We start from the raw sequence: 17,105 nt of genomic DNA on the forward strand, positions 1-17,105 counted from the left end.
TTGGGTGGGAGTGATGGGATGGCTTTGCAGACTTCCTCTATGGTGATGTCTTTCTCAAGTACTGCCCTATCTTGGTCCGATATTTTTGGTAAGCTACAGTTATTCAGATATTCTAGTTGGATCTGACTCTTTGGATCTTCTGACCTATATAGGGTTGAGTAGTATTTCATAAATTCCCTCGTAATGGATTCTTGTTTGGAGCTTTCTCCCCCCTCTGGCGTCTTGATTTTTAGGATGGTGCTATGTTTACTCTTTTCTCAGCATCCTTGCTAGGAACTTGTCTACTTTGTTTGCTTTAATGTATCTCTGTCTAATGTGCATTAAGGAGCGGTCGTCTCTGCTAGTTTTTATGATTTCAAGTTGGCCCCCAATTGCCCTGCATTCCCGTCTGATCTTGCCTGTCGTCCCCGCTGCCATCTTAAGCATAACTACTTTCAGTTTGGCTTCTGAGTACCTCCTCTAAGAATCTGCACTTCCTGTCCCTTTGGGCCTTTATCGCTATTATCTTTCCCTGTATTGTGGATTTGAATGTGTCCCAGAACATGAGAGGTCTTATTTCCTGACTGTTCTTAGTTTGAAAGAAATTCTCTATCCCCTCCCGTAATGCCCCTTTCAGGGTCCCATCTTTGGGGATGTCTGCTCGGTATTTCCATTTCCATTTCCATAGCCCCAGGGAGTTTTATTTCATTGTAATTTTCAGTGTGATGGGGGTATGGTCAGATAGTGTTATTACTCCCACTTCTATGTCCACCACTTGCCCTAGTAGGGATCTTGAGACCCAAATATAGTCTATTCTTGATGCTGACCTGTATAATTGTGAGTAAAATGTATTACTCCTAGTGTCACCTCTCTTTTCCCTCCAAGCGTCTACCAGGGATAGGTTGTCAATTTCTTCCCGTAATTCCTTTGAGGGTTTGTTCTGGGAGTAAGAGATTCTAGCACTCCTATCGATTTCTGGGTCCCATGGTAGGTTACATCAACCTGTGAGTATTATTCTCCCCTTCGCGAATCCATACAGTGCTTTTAGTGTCGTTTGGATGAATCGGTCTTGTCTTACGTTAGGTACATATATGGTAGCTAGAGTGGTATTCTCTCCCTTCCCCTGGAGGAGTATAGCGACGTACTTCCCTTTAGTATCTCTGTTGATGTCTACCATCGTGAGGTCTAAGTTGTTCCTTACTGCTATTAAGAACCCCCCACTCCCCTTTTTTGGGCCGTCATTTGATTGTTGGAACTGGTTATAGCTTTGCAGTCGTATCTTATGTTTGTCTTTCTCTTGAATGTAGGTTTCTCTCAAGTTGATCAGGTCTGGGTTTTCTCTCAACGGGTAGTGTTCTAGTTTTTTCCTTTTTATTGGCGAGTTTAGGCCTTTAATGATAAAACTTTTAGTGTTTTCTCCTTAGACATTATTTGAGGGTTTTCTAATTGCTGGCCTTAGTTTGGGAGCGTACATGACTGGACTTGGACCCGGTATGGCCTTCCCCGACACCTCCTACCCTCTCCTCCCGGTATACCTGGCACTTCTCCGTGACCCGCGCTGACCCCCTCACTTAGTTGACTTAACTGGCCTCTAGCCCCTACTGACTCTTCTCCTCTGGGGTTGGGTTCCCTTCCTCTCCCAGCGTACCGCCTTGCAGGTCGCCCATGACCCATGTCTCGAAACCAAGAGTCCCCCTCTTCTTACCCCCCACTGCAATTGCTATGTGTGTCCCCTCCCTGCTTTTTGTTCTGTTTTTTTCTCCACAGACTTGCGTTTAACGTGTAGGAGCACCTTCCTGGGGAAGTCGTTTTCCAGCAGGGTCTTCTCCAGCGATGTTCGTCGGCCCCTCTCCCCCCTGTTTTTCCTCGCTTTCTTCTTTGATACTTGTGTGGTCCATTCCCACGCCTTTCTTTTCGACTGTTCTTTCGTTGGATCCTAGGCCTCACTGCTGCTTGAATCGATCTCTATTCTCAGGATGTTTGCTCCTTTCTCTGTCGATGTGATTCTCCTTTGCGTGCCTTCAAGCTCGAACAGGAGGCTGAATGGGAAGGTCTGTCTATATTTGATTCCTCTTTTCATTAATACCAGCACAATTGGACGCATCAACCTTCTCTTAGTGAGCGTGACCTGGGAGAGGTCTTGAAAATGTTGGATAGCAGAGCCATTAAAGTTGAGATCATTTACTCTATTTGCGGCGACCCGGACATTTTATTCTTGGGCGTTTTCATGTATGGCTACCAGGATGTTGCTGGGTCTTGCACCTGGTTAATTTCCTTTTGGCCCCACTCTATGGATCCGGTCGACCATGATTTCAGCCGGGTCCACCGCGTCACCAAGTCTGTGAATATTTGTCTTCTCGTCTGAGGCAGTTCTGCGTCTCGCACCGATTCAGGTATTGCTTTGATTCTTATATTCGCTGTACTCGATCTGTTTTTGAGGTCCTCAGTTTGGATCTGCAAATTGTGGGTAGCTCTAGCTGAATGCTTCATCAGGTCCTCCACTTTGTGAGAATTGTCGGCCATCTCTTGCAGGGCTTTCTCGTTTGTGTCCACTCTTGCTTAGAGCGTGTGTAAGTCTCCCTTCACTTCCTTTAATGCCCCCACCAGGTCTTCTCTTGTTTTATCTAGTTGGGACAGGATAGTGTTTGCCATCCTATCTCTAAAATTGTGGAAGCATTGTTCGAGGAACATTTGTGTGACCATTTGCTTCTCTGGTATCGCTTCTTGAGGGGCCTCTTCTTCGTCCCTGTCCGCCTCCTGCTAGACCTCGGGCTGTGCCCCCCCCCCCTCCTTCCTCCACATTTTCTGTATTGCCCCTTTGTGTTTTTTTAGTCCCTTTCATGGGGTTCTGACAATCTATCCCTCAATTTTTTGACATCTTGCCTTGGTCTGTTGTTGTGGGGAGGGATCCCTTGCTGATGCTCCGTTTGTGTCTCGAATCTCCTGGATTTTGGGTGTGGGTGGGGGCCTGAGTCTATGGGCTCTGCGTTTAGCCTGGTCCCATCCTCTGTTGAAACTTAGTAGTTATTTCACTCTCTTCTTTCTTAGCCCTATCCTGCTTAGGTTTGCCCCTGTGACCCCCCCCCCCCCGTCTAGGAGGTCCCGGTGGGTTCTGGTGAGTCTGCTGCTTTAAAAAAAAATCCTCCCTGTTCGTTCCTCTGGGGGCCACCCCTTCAGGGTCACTTAACTCTCCTTCTGGGTCAAGGCGGTTGTTGCCCCTGAGTGATAAGGGGCTCGCCCACCTCTCTTCTTGTGCGCAGAGCAGTGTTGGGGTGATGATTTCAGGTGATGATTTGGGTTGCAGGTCTCTGCGTCACTCCTTCGGAGGGCTGTCATCTACTTGGCTCCTCCTGGTGTGTCTCGTCCCTCGCTGGGCTACGCAGACCTTGGGTGGCCTTAGGCTCTGCCTCGGGGATACCCGGTCAGTTGTTGGTCTCTCTGCTGCTGCTTCTTGGATTTGGTGATTGAGGGGCCGACGACGTAATCACTGTGGGTGTATGCCTGTGTGCGGCCTGGGACCGTGCCAGTGGCTCACTGGTTGCTTAGCCTGGTGTCTCTTCCCCCTCTGTATTTTCCTGCCGCAAACTGTTAATACACTCTGTTACATTCCAGGTCTGCTGCAGGGCCAGCCTAGACAGGCCCTTGAATCCGCACCGTCTGTGGGCCAGCTGTTACCCAGGGAGTGGTTTTTCAGCTTTTTATGGTGGTTTTCAGTGCATGAGGGGACAGAGATCACTTCTTCATAGTGTCCTTGGTCCAGAGGCCATCTGGGAATCATTTTTTTAGTTTTGTTTTGAATACGAAACAATCCAGGTCCGAGTACATCCCAGAAGAGGGGGCACGTTGGAAACTATTGAGACTATCTCATGAGGACGTTGTATCAACTAAAGCAGAGACACATTTCTTTTGTTGATTTTAATTTGTGACCAGATTATGAAGTTTATGAAGCTGGTAAAGTGACTGAGAACACTGTGGGGAGAGGGGCAGTAAACCTTATTCTAAGCTAGTTCCTTCTTTCCTTCCTGTCTGCCTGCCTTCCTTCCTCGAACCTGTTTGTTGTCTTCTAGCGTAGGGATTAATTAGAGGAATAGGGCCTAGAGTAGGTGGTTTCTTTAATTTGTTTAGTAAACCAACTTGTTCAAACATGTCCTCTGGTCTGCCTCCTATGTCTGACTTACCACAATTCCAATTATGGAACAAATGATGAACCAACATGGACACACTGCTCTCCACAGCAGGGCATTACATTTTTAGAATTAGAAAGCAGTATAGGCTAGCAATGAATGACATCCCCTTTATCTGAGAACACCGGAAAGAGGCCTCTGATTGTTACATCTCCCAAAAGCCGGAATGAGATGTCACTATAACTTCCGCCTCTACTGAGAAAGAAAGAAGGCACACTCATGCCATGGTTCTAAAGGTGTATTGTAAAGCTGATTACTACATACGCGTTGCAAATGCCCCTGCATTATTAGGATGATGTGATGGTTCCAAGTGGGGTGAGATGCTATCAGCCATGGTCAAAAGACCTTCTTGGCTCAAGGTGGCTGTTTTCCACCTAGAGATAGGGCAGTATAATAATCTTGTTCAAGAGAGGTGAAGCTTTTGATATATCAAAAAAACATTTAAAAAGCTTGAGGGCAGTCATCACTTGGCTATAAGCAGTTCTTTCCAGAACCAGCTCAAACGTGACCACAATATCCCTAGCAGCATGGACAGGGACAGTAATGCACAAACAGTCAGAGGTCGAGGCAGAGATATTCTTGCCTTTCCCTAAACAATTCAATTCTCTCTTTATTTTTGCACAAATTCCGCATTTCTTGTACCTATTTGGAAATCTCACCAATGCATTAGGAATATACAATTGTTGGTGTCTTTCTTACTATTTCTTATTGTCAAGGCATGACGGTGTAATTGTATGCTCCCTTTCTTTGCTTATATCAGAAAAGCAATTACAGATGGTAACAATGGAATTTGTATGGGGCATACCTTGTCCTAGTCCATATACATGCAGTTTCTCGCTGTTGCCACAAGTTATTTATTTTGCGAACAGTTTAACCTGAAATGGTCAGCTAGTTGGATGTGTTACGCTTTTGAGTCCCAGAAAGTCTTTGAATATATGTCCTGTATTAAATACAGTTAAAGTCCACATGCAGTAAATTGGCCACATCTTGGTATGTGCACATTTAAAAAAGGTCTCTTTGGATCGCTGCACCGCGTTAGGCATAGCAGAAGGCATTATTAATTTCTTCTCTATGCTCTGGAGTCATGCTGCAAGGATCGAAATTGAGATTAGATAAACAGGAGCTAAAAGGCGCTCCTGGATCCACCATTAGCCCTCATCAGGAGCTAACACTGAAAAACAAAGATCTAGTACGTAGTGTTTTGCAGGTCTGACTTTTGCATATGAAGCAAACGTATATAATTGTGTCCATTATTTATGATCCCCTATGACTTACATTTTGCATAGAGATGTCCTAATGTTTACTTGAGATTGTCCTAAAGGCACAGAGTTAAATTCACATAGGTGTGCTTGTTCAACATCAGTTCGCGTGGAGGGCCAAAAGTAGCTCCTGGTAGCTGTTGGTGCCAAGCTAACCAGGCTCTTCTAGACTACAAGATGGAGCTAAACTGCTCCCAGCTCCCCTTAATTTCGAACCCTGCCCTGAAACGATCTAATATTACAGATCTTCTTATGCAAAATCTTAAACAGCCACAAGCAAAAATAAGCTGCGAAGTTGACATAAATATATGCTACATGCTGTACGACTAAACACTGGTGACTATAGGCACAGTATCAAATTAAAAACAACTGTACTTGGGTTATCAAGTATGTGCTTTTCGATTCTCCTTGTACACATTTGCCCATTTCTTTTCTGTTCCCACCAAACCAGCATTGAAGTGATCTGATTGTTTCTTTGCAGGAGATACAGCTGGAGCATGCAAGGCAAGCTTTTGTTCAACGCGACAATGACCACACAGGAACAGTTAATGCAATGGACTTTCGGGATATCATGGTCACCATCCGACCGCACGTGTTGACTCCGTTCGTGGAACAATGTCTAGTAGCTGTAAGTGAAACAAGCTTTCTCTCGAAAGTCCCATTTATCATACCCTTATGCCTTTAAAGTACAGTTGAAAATATGTTGTGTCTGATTGGATGTATTTCTTGGCCACCAGGGATTTTCTGTGTTGGTGAAACCAGGCAGACACACAACAACACATGAATATGCATTGCCACAGCATTTCTTCAGGAATAAAGACATCCCTGTTGGGGATTTATTTTCAGGCAGCGTAGAACATAATAGAGTGTGACTATCTTGAATGGGAACTTCAAAAAGAAAGAAACAATAATTTGAGATGATGGAAATCTTTTGAGCACAACAAAGTGGATTAAATAAGCACAAGAGTTGGGGGGGGGGAGAATGAGGGGGGGGAGGAAGGAGGGATTGTTGGGGGAATGGTTAAATATGTTGTAAAATCTAATACAAAGAGTTAAAAAAAAATAAACACGAGTTGTATGCTATGCTGCCCAACATGAAGTACTATTTTTGTGGCCCCCTCATTACTGGCTCTGTTATTACTAGAAGGGAACACACACTGGTGGAAACTTGTCTGGGGTTGCTTTTGTTTCCATGCAGAGGGGACATAGCCTAGCAGTTTTTTGGCAGTTTTATACTGATTTGAATATATAAAAATATGTACTGTGATTGTGCATTTGCACGGCCAGGCTAAAAACAGTAGTGTGGAAGCTTGCCCAGAGAAATGCCAGTGGTTAAGAATAATTCAAAACCTTCCACATATCACATTTCTGGTCCTAATAAGGCCACATATATCTGAAGACCATTCCCTGGGGTAAGGGCCTCTGTCTGTGAGCTTGCTAAATTGATGGTTGTGAGCAAAGGTGTGACACATTTTTGGATGGTCTGAAGTAGAATAATTCTCTGTTCGTTCTGGCTACTTTTGATGTTCTGTCACTCATCTGATACAGGGAGGGGCCTAGAGCGTAGATGAGACAATGATCTTGAGTACAAGCATTGTATGTTGTGACAAAATGTCCTGTTTAATGGAGTTTGGTAGATGCTGGGGTTGCAAAAGAGATTATGTTCACTATTACCGCCCCTTTAAGAAAGATCGAGGGTTGACGTTCCCGCAGGAAAGATACCACTAGTATGTTCAGTCCTGCTAGTGCAGATGCTGAATCTGATCCGCAATCGGACAACAATGTGCCCAAGAGAGCCAGCAGCTTGAAGAACAAGAGGGAATTGGGTACTTCATTGTGGCAGACGTGGTTCTCAAAGTTGCAATCGAGATCCATCTAGTCCCAGAAAAGTATGAGTCACAAGTGCCCCATTCGAACTGCCACACATGATCCCCACTCCACCCGATGGAGGCTGGAAGAAGGGGGCAAAGTCTTATAAAACATCATGGGCTCAGTAGTGATGGTGGTAGGAGGAAGATCTACTTTTAATTTATTTTTTATTTTTATTAAGTGCGTCTGGCTAATTCTCCGGCATGGCGTCTACTTATGAATATTCCCCATCGTCAGGCTGGGAATCCTCGGTAATAAAAGAAAAGCAGTTTTGCTTTAAAACCTTGAATACTGCCTTTCACCTATTATCCAATCACTGAAGACCGGGGTCATACTGCCCCCGGTGACCAGATTCAGATTTGTACTGCATGTTTCCGTGCAGAGAGTGCTCAAGTTTTGCTCTACTGGGTTTTTTCGCTAGAAATCTTTAATTTTTTCAATGGAAATTTAAATTTTTCTTGTGAAATTTCAAAGACTGCTGACCACTAGTCAGCTCCGGTAACGGGTCTCTGTTGCCAGTTAAGTTTCGAAAGTCTACTCAACGTGTCAAGTGGAAAGGCCTACCGAGGCCTACTTCGCCTCGCCATGTCAGAGGAAGGGAGGAGAAATTTCTTAATTCTCTGCTCCCGGTGTGGCTTGCGAAACATCTATGTGGAGAACAAACGCACTAGATGTCTCTGTCTGCATCCCGACCCTGAAGAGGACCATTGCGACATCTGCCGAAGTTTTTGGTCCAAAACTAAGAAGGGCCGCTACCGACTGTTGGAGTCTTGGTTGAAAGAGGACAGGGGCCCTGGAGTGGCCTCTGGGCATGCTCAGGCAAAGCCCAGATTGGGACACAATCCACAGTGCTCTCCACCTGGTAAAAGATCCAGATCAGCCAAGGAGGTACCCCTGGAGGGCTCCACTCTCCAACGCCTTGTCCGCCTACGATGAGCTTACCGGTGGCCGGCACAAAGTCCTCAAAGCGCAGTGCTTCATCACAGGGGAAACTGAAGAAGCACTCCCAAAAGGAACCCTCTTCGAAGCCCTCTGCGACTCCCACTCCTACGGTTACATCAACAGCTACAAGAAAGTTTTGCCACGTCTATGCCGACCAGACCACTGTCGACGGTTACTTAATCTTCGGCTGCAGTGGGCTCATCTTCGTCAAAGGCGTCACCGGCTACCTCATCGCTGGCTGCTTAGTCAACGGCCACCTCGTCGACGAGCAAGGAAAAGCTGCTGGCAAAACCTGCTGCAGGGGTTTTTGCTGCCGCCAAGGCCCATGACTATTGCTTCATTGACAGCCACTACCCAGTCAGTAAGACGCTAGTCATGTCTATAGCCCTGAGGGAAGTGGCTAGACCAGGAGACAAGTTCGCAGAGAGCGCAGTAGGTCCTTTTGCCATTTATACTAGCTCAGACGACAACACACGACATGAGTGCGTAGAAGCAGGTGGCTACAGCCCTGTAGGCGTGGTTTCGGCAAGACATACGAGCCAGTTGAGACTCATCAGCATTCTTCTGGCAGGCCCAGGTCCCCCTCCGCAAATCCCGAGAGTTATCTCCAGACATCCTCACAGTGCTCAGTTTTCTGCTGGTGAAGGAACAAGTTACTTACCTGTAACTGTTGTTCTTCAGCATGGGTCTGGCATGGATTGGCATGCAAACCTTCCCTCCCTACCTGCTGTGGCTCTTCTGGGTTTATACTGGCACCTCATGTGCTTCCAATCTCAAGATTCCCACCAGGGGCGGGACTCAAGGAGATGACAGTCATTGGGTGTGTGCAGTATGACCCAAGCTTCAGTGATTGGATAATAGGTGAAAGACAGTATTCAAGCTTTTAAAGCAATGCTGCTTTTCTTTTCTTACTGAGGATTCACGGCCTGATAACAGGGAATATTCTCCAGCATGGGGTCTGGCAGGATTCACATGCTCATGAATATTCCCCGTCGTCAGGCTGGGAATCCTTGGTAAAGAAAAAATCAGTTTCAGTTTCGTTTCTGAACTGTCTTTCTACTAGTAACCAATCACTGGTCTCTGGGTTATACTGCCCCCAGACAATGACTGCTCTCTACCTAAGCCCCTCATCTGGCAGCCATCTTCAGATTTTTACTGCACGTTCAAGTTTTGGGTGTCCTCGTGCTTTAGCTCTCGAGCTTTTACTGCGTATTGCGTTTTTTCGAAGAGTTTACTATTTTTTTGGTCAATCCGAGCCTCAAGCTCCACCGGTGGTTCTTCTGATCAACGGGGACCTGTTTGGGAATTTTCTACACCCCTGAAGGGTGGATTTTCATCGAATTACACTTCTTGGAGTATTCCGGAAGACCTTTGAGGCCTACCATGATTCAGACATGGCTCAGGATAAAGGAGATTCGACGCCTACTGGATCGAAACTGCTCAGGAACTGCCCCGGATGTGGACTGCAGAACTTCTTTGAGGATGAGAACTCTCGGTGCCTCTACTGCCTACTCGCCGACAATTCGCACGTGGAGGAGGATTGTGCGTTCTGCAAGAACATGTCCGTCGGACCATGAAGGACCATCATAAACTACTTGCTGACTGGCTGGAGATGAAGAGCCCAGCAGCAGGTGAGAAGAAGAGGTCTGAGCAGTCTTCTAAGACCTTTGAGGGTGCTCCGACGACGGGGGCCCACCAAAAGGCAAAGCACTCCGAGTCCGTGGGCACCGGAAGCGCCGTTGGTTCAGGCTCCTCGGCTGCCGGGCAGGGTGCGATGTCACCAAAGCCATTATCCACGAGCCAACGCTCTGGCTCAGGGGGAGGGGCGGGGAGGAAGTCAGAGAATCCGGGTAAGTTTCGGGAGAAGTTCTGGTTGGTCCTGACGGAGAAAGCCAAGAGGGGGTGAGGCGGTGACCATACCCCTAAGGTGAAGGCCTGAGACGCGCCCAAGGTCGTGAAGGCCCCGATTCACCCGGCGAAGGCCTCGATTGAAGGGGTTGTGGCGGCCCTGGCGAAGCCTGTGGAGGCTACTCCAGTGGGGACGACTTCTGGGCCTAGAGTTTCCCTGCCAGCCCAGAGGGAATCATCTTTCCAGCCTATCGAGAAGATCCCCACGTGAAACCCCGAGACGAGAAAGAGGGGGGGGGCATGGTAGCCATAACGGACACAGATACCACCTCAGAGGATGTGCTGGCTGGCGCTAAAGCTATCCTGGACAAGAAGTTTGAGGCCTACGGGAGGGATCCCGACGAGAGGTGGACATGGAGAGCAATGGTGGAGCCGACGAGGAGCCACGGGCTGTGGAGGAAGCGGAGGACCCCGTGCCCCAGCCGTTGCTTCCGTTGCAACCGATGCCTACGCCACAGGACAATTCAGGAGCAAGCTTGATGGCTTTGCAGACCCTGTTTACGGAGATAAGGACAAGGTTGCCCTTACCCCCAGCGGACGATCCAGCGGCGCCTGGACCGTCGGGGAGCCCACCGAACAAGCTGAGGGGAATCCATCCTCCCCCTCCCTTCCATCCTCTACCTCCATCCCCTACACCGAGGGATGGACCGGAGACGGCGATGACGGGGACGGACGACAGTGGTGATGATGGGATGAATCTCCCATCACCCCTTGCCCAGGTCCCCCACCCCCCGACGAAATTGGCTCTTTTCACGCCATGATTGCCAGGGCATCGGGGCTTTTCCAGCTATGCCCCGAAGAGCAGAAGAAGGAAGGTTTCCTCTACCAACGACGGGAGTCCCAAGAGGAAGACCGTCCTCTCAGTCCCGTTACTGGATGACATCTGGGACGAAGGACTGTCCCTGCTGAAGAACCCGTCCACGGCCCCTGCGAAGAGGGACCGGTACGAGAAGAAGTACCGGGTCCCAGACTCCACTCCTATGTGCCTCAGAGCACTGCCGTCCCCGGATTTGGTTGTCTCCGCGGTGGCCAAGAAGAAATCAGCAGAGGCGACAGCATCAACTTCCACTTCCCCACCGGACGGCAAGGGGAAGAAGCTGGACGCCATGGGACGACGGGTCATCTCATCCGCAGCGACGACCATCAAGGCGGCCAACGCCCTCGCGATTGTGGCACGCTGTTGGGGAGAATTCTCTGTTTAGGCTGAATTTCCTAACCTAGTGAGTCCCCCAGCAGCTTTGCTGGATTTTTGGGGTTTATTTTTTTCTCCTGCCAAGAGTGAGACTCTCTTACCCTCACTCTTGGACATGATTTGAGTGTGTTTCTTTGGATCTAGAAGTGTTTAATGGGCTATGGGGTCTTTTACTCCATAGGGTTTCATGTGTTTTTGTGATATGCGTTACACAGCACCCTCAGTGCAGTAACACAGGGGTGTCATAGTGACCCCTCTAGCTGTCTATTTCTACAGTTTCTGACGTCCCAGCGAGACTAGCTGGCACCTGCTTGGTGATTAAATGCCTCTCTGCTCGCCTTCAACGACTTGTGAGGGAGGCAACCAATGTATTTGTTTGGGTCGGTCTCACATACTTAACTTGTGGCCTTGCTCCGTGCTGGAGCAGAACTAAATTAAATTCATGTTTGCAAAGCGTTTGAACCGAAAGCAAGAAAGCAAATGGCAGCATGGCGGATTCTGTGTCATAAAATGGACGCTCTCTGGTTATGCAGACGAGTCTGTCCCGGTAATGCGGGGCAAATGATGCGGTTGGTTTTCGGCCAACATAATACACCGTCTATACTATGGTAGGATATTTTTTCTAGACTAACAAACCCTCCTCTTGGCCGTAAGCTAAATGCATCAACCATACATCGCATCCTCCGCTGACCAAGTATCTAATTCTGAATTACGCATACTACTGTAATCGTCATCATCAATATCAGTGGACATAAACTCTTTCATAGTTTGTGTTTCGTTATTTGCATTCGTATCCACTTTGGGAGTTCTTTTTTCTGTCAGCATGTGTATGCATTCCTCACTTATTTCAGTGCAAATGATTGGCAGACAGTTTATGCAACACCAACATGCTAGGAAAATTCCGATCACTGTTGCTAAAATTGCAACTAATTTCCATCCCCATGAGCGTAATAACTCCCAAAACCAGGAACTTATATTCAGTTCCCAACCACCTGTCGGGGGGTGGGGGGGGGGTGGGAGGTCAGAGCTTAGGACGTGTAACTTTTTTATTGCCTCAAAAATCGTAGGGGAGGAGTCACTTACAAATACGCAACACGCTGACAAACACCTCCACGGTCAGCCAAAACTATATCAAGAGCCATTCTATTCTGAAGTGTCATTAATCTAATTGCCTTCTCTTCTTGGGTCATAGTATACAGTATGTCAGTTGTTCCATTTATCGATTTTTCTAGAATTCTTGACAATCTTCTTATATTATATGAATTTATTGCTTGGCCCCAAAATGGTATAAATGATTTTGCTATGTCTCCCTCGCAATAAATCCTGCTTCATCATCCCGCCGAGGCCGTGATCTAAATAATTTAGATATATCTGATGTTCGGGAAAGGAATACCCCAGGGAAAAGGGATTCCTAAGTAACATGTTCCACCCCAATTTCTAGGTAGCCAGGGATAAGATTTTTCTCGACATACAAAATAAACTGGGTCACCTACAAATATCGGTTCTTCTTCTCTCTCAAGTACTGCAATATTCGTGCATCTATCAAATGTCCCTACTGGATAGGAACCTTTCTTTCGTAAGCAAAATGGAACAGTGCGAGGACTGTAATTTATTGTAAATGACGGGGGCACTACATCTTTGTTCCCTACTGGGTTCATGTGAAACGTTATTACAGATGACTTAATAGGCACATACAGTCTTGTCTTGTGGCGTTACTACTTGTTTTATCACCCTTTCTCTGTTAAATATGGTACAACCTACTGGTTTCATTACGACTTTCTCAAATTCATCCATGTTTGTCCTGTCTAATCGACCCGTTTCACTCTTAATCCATTTTCCATAAAATAGTGCGCGCAGTGATACATAACATGCTGTATTAAGTGGTAATGGCTGTACATACCAACCTATTCCTTTTCCGCCATGCTGGGGTAAATGCGTGCAGACCCAGCAGTTAGTCTTCTTCAAGATTGAGTGAGTCATATTCATAATCAAAAGCAATGTGTTGTTACCATAACCTTCCCTGTGTCTTTCTTCTATTGGAGGGACCGGACTGTCTGTGACAGATGCGTTTGTGGCCGGCAAAAGAGAACTCAATGGGTATACGATCTCCAGATACCATAATACTGGGATAACGGTACATAGAATACTGAGAAATGTCATAATCATTAGCATTACTTTTTTACAGCAATTCTTTCTATATTTCTTTATAGTCTCTATATCTTTTACATCATCAGCGTTGGTGCAGGAGGTGGCGCAATCAGGTATGGGCATCATGCGTGACTCTTCTTCTGCAACAATGTTCGTCGTGAATACGTTTCACAGCAGCACCCGTTGAAACACCAACGAATTTGAAAATGTTAACAAAGTGTTTCAGCCATTTCTCAGCAGCCTGAATTGCTAAGCGTAAGGCAAGATTATCGTGCTCCTGCACATTGCTAAAAAAACTCCAGAGCAATCATCAATTGCCTGTGTACCATAAGCGCCCCGCTTGTTCGCACGGGGTGATCGACAAATGGATTTTTTTATTTTTCAAAGATAGCACCAGGAAGCCGCGTTCCAGAGCTCCCAGATTGGTACAGCCCCCACGCTCCACTTCCCTAGGCCTCCGATTCCCAATTCATCCGTGATGGGAATAGAGGCAACAACAACACTGCAAAGATTCGATCACTTTCGATTTTGAGTATGCAGGTTGTACCTTATGGCTCCAGGTACTGTGTGATCAATCAACAGTGCGGATGCACTTCTAGATGTAGGCTCTAGAAGTGCACCAACGCTGATGATGTAAAAGATATAGAGACTATAAAGAAATATAGAAAGAATTGCTGTAAAAAAGTAATGCTAATGAGTATGACATTTCTCAGTATTCTATGTACCATTATCCCAGTATTATGGTATCTGGAGATCGTATACCCATTGAGTTCTCTTTTGCCGGCCACAAACGCATCTGTCACAGACCGTCTGGTCCCTCCAATAGAAGAAAGACACCGGGAAGGTTATTGTAACAACACATTGCTTTTGATTATGAATATGACTCACTCAATCTTGAAGAAGACTAACTGCTGGGTCTGCACGCATTTACCCCAGCATGGCGGAAAAGGAATAGGTTGGTATGTACAGCCATTACCACTTAATACAGCATGTTATGTATCACTGCGCGCACTATTTTATGGAAAATGGATTAAGAGTGAAACGGGTCGATTAGACAGGACAAACATGGATGAATTTGAGAAAGTCGTATTGAAACCAGTAGGTTGTACCATATTTAACAGAGCAAGGGTGATAAAACAAGTAATAACGCCACAAGAAAAGCTCTCAGGGCAAGCCTGACGGCCCTCAGCTCCAACAGATTGATATGGATTCTGGACTCCGACGGAGACCAACGACCGCTGACTGTCAACTCGTTGGCATGAGCTCCCCATCCCGTGAGGGATGTGTCCGTCACGATCGTCACCTCCGGCCAGGGTAGCCAAAAAGGAGCCTCCTTCATCAGATTGCCTTCGACGGCCCACCACAGAAGGTCCTGGGCGACCGAGGACAGTACCTGAACAGGGTCCGACATACTGTCGGAGGACTGAGACCATTGGAGCTTGAGTGTCCATTGCAAACATCTCATCCGCAACCTGGCCTCTGGCACCAGAAGAATGCAGGATGCCATGAGGCCGAGCAATCTCAAGAACTCGAACGCTGGGAGACTCTGGGCATGCTGAAACTTGTGCACCATCTCCTGAATGTGATGAGCCCCCACCTGGGGAGGAAAACACTGCCCCAGGGACGTGTCGAGCACTGCTCCGATGTACTGGAGCCTTTGAGTTGGCGTCAAGTGGGACTTCTTTAAGTTGAGGGAGAAGCCCAGCTTGTGGAGGGAGTGGCAGGTGATGGACAGATGATCCAGGACTTGCTCGGGAGAGCGCGCCCTGATCAACCAATCGTCCAGGTAGTGGTAGACGTGAATCCCCCCTTTCCTGAGATGCGCTGCCAACACTACCTTGAGCTTGGTGAAGACCCTCGGGCGGAGGTCAATCCGAACGGCAGGACCCGAAACTGAAAGTGCGAGTCGCCAACTGTGAACCTCAGGTACTTCTTGTGCTTTGGATGGATCGGCACATGAAAATACGCGTCCTTGAGGTCGAGAGACACCAACCAGTCCTGAAGTTGAAGGGCCTGAAGGACTTGAGAAAGAGTAACCATCTTGAACTTGTCCTTCCTGAGGAGTTTGTTCAAACCGCGCAAGTCCATGATGGGTCTCAATCAAAAAATAAGGGGAATACCATCCCTTGTTCCTCTCCGCTACAGGCACCAGTTCTATGGCGCCTTTCTCCAGCAGGGCTTGAACCTCCTGCACAAGGAGCGGATCCAGACTCTGCAACAAGAGATTCCCTGGTGGATTGTCGTGAGGCCTATGCCGAAAGGGAAGACAGTAGCCGTGGGCTATTATCTCCAGAACCCACACATCTCAAGTAATGGCACACCATTCGACAAGATGCTGCGCCAGCCTTCCCCCAATCAGCGAACCGTGGGACATGGCTTCATGACCGAGCTGAAGCGGCTGCGGCGTTGCCTGGGGGCAAAGAGGCAAGTGCCCGAGCGGCCTTGGCACCTCGAATACCCTGCTTTGCACCTCTGGCACTCCTACGGTGGCCCCTTTGACTGGCAGCTCCTCTCGCTTTACCAAAGGATGAGTAATAACAAAAGGAACCTCCCCTCCTTTGCTGTCCCCTAGGACAAAAAGGCATAGGTTGGCGAACTGCAACACCCAATAACTTTGCTGCAGGTTCGCAAGGCTCTCGTCAGCCTTGCTGCCAAAAAGATGTTCACCGTCAAAGGGCATGTTGAGGAGCCGGGCCTGCACATCAGGAGCAAACCCTGACTTCTGTAACCACGCAAACCTGCGTATTACGGTGCTCGCCGCCATGGACCGGCTGACGCAATCTGCCATGTCCAAACCCGACTGAACGGCCTCACACATGGCATCCTTGCCATCCTGGACCATAGCAAGAAAACCATCCCGTTCGTCCCCTTCGGGAATATGTTCAGCCGCTAAGGAAACACAGTTCCACAGTGTGTGCCTGAAAAGTGACAAGGCACATACAGAGTTGGTCGCCTGAAGAGCCATACCCCCTGAAGAAAACACTTACTTCGCCCAACCATCAAAACGCTTTTTGTCCCTATCAGGAGGGATGGTAGGATACAACGCCTGCTTTGCTGGGGCCGTAGCCGCCTGCACCACCAAACTCTCCAGAGTGGGGTGCTTGGTCAAGTAGCAGTCGTCGCTACTGGCTGGGCGGTATTTTCGCGGCAAAGACTTGCCCACTGCCGGGAGACTCTCCAGAGCAGTCCAAGTCGCCGCCACCCTCCTCTGTAGAGCCATATGGAATGGCAGTACCGGGTCAGTTGGTGGACCTTAGTCGAGGATATCCGTGAGGTCATCCTGAAGAAAATCCCCTGGTGGAGCAGACCACCCCAAGTACTCGGTGACCCTAGACATAAGGCACCGGTACGAGGATTCGGCATGGGTGCCAGGCTCAGGCCTACAAAACTCCACCTCCGGAGAGGTGTCCAGACCACTGGCGTCGTGTAGGGACTGATGCAGGTCCTCAATCTGGCTATGGCCGGAGAGAATCTCAACTGGCACCGTATCAAGAACCATGCCATCGTCAGAACCCTCACACATCTCCAAAATGTACTCAAGAAGGCAGAAAGTGGGCACAGAATGGGGAACAAAGTCATACTTGACCTTGGCCAAAGCCTTTCTAGGGGGTTCCACCGTGCCCC

General features: G+C 47.9%; 1 protein-coding gene across 2 annotated transcripts in view; it reads left to right on the forward strand.

Moving 5' to 3' along the window:
• The window catches only part of SLC25A13 (solute carrier family 25 member 13), a 1,524,563-nt gene that overhangs the window by 650,397 nt on the left and 857,061 nt on the right, over positions 1-17,105 (forward strand). For both annotated transcript variants that reach the window (XM_069648547.1, XM_069648546.1), the window contains exon 6: positions 5,904-6,050. In XM_069648547.1, coding sequence (XP_069504648.1) covers positions 5,904-6,050 — 147 coding nt within the window. The remainder of the gene's footprint in view (positions 1-5,903; positions 6,051-17,105) is intronic.

The sequence above is a fragment of the Ambystoma mexicanum genome, chromosome 2q (genome assembly GCF_040938575.1).
Source record: "Ambystoma mexicanum isolate Mex_15411 chromosome 2q, UKY_AmexF1_1, whole genome shotgun sequence".
NCBI lineage: Eukaryota > Metazoa > Chordata > Amphibia > Caudata > Ambystomatidae > Ambystoma > Ambystoma mexicanum.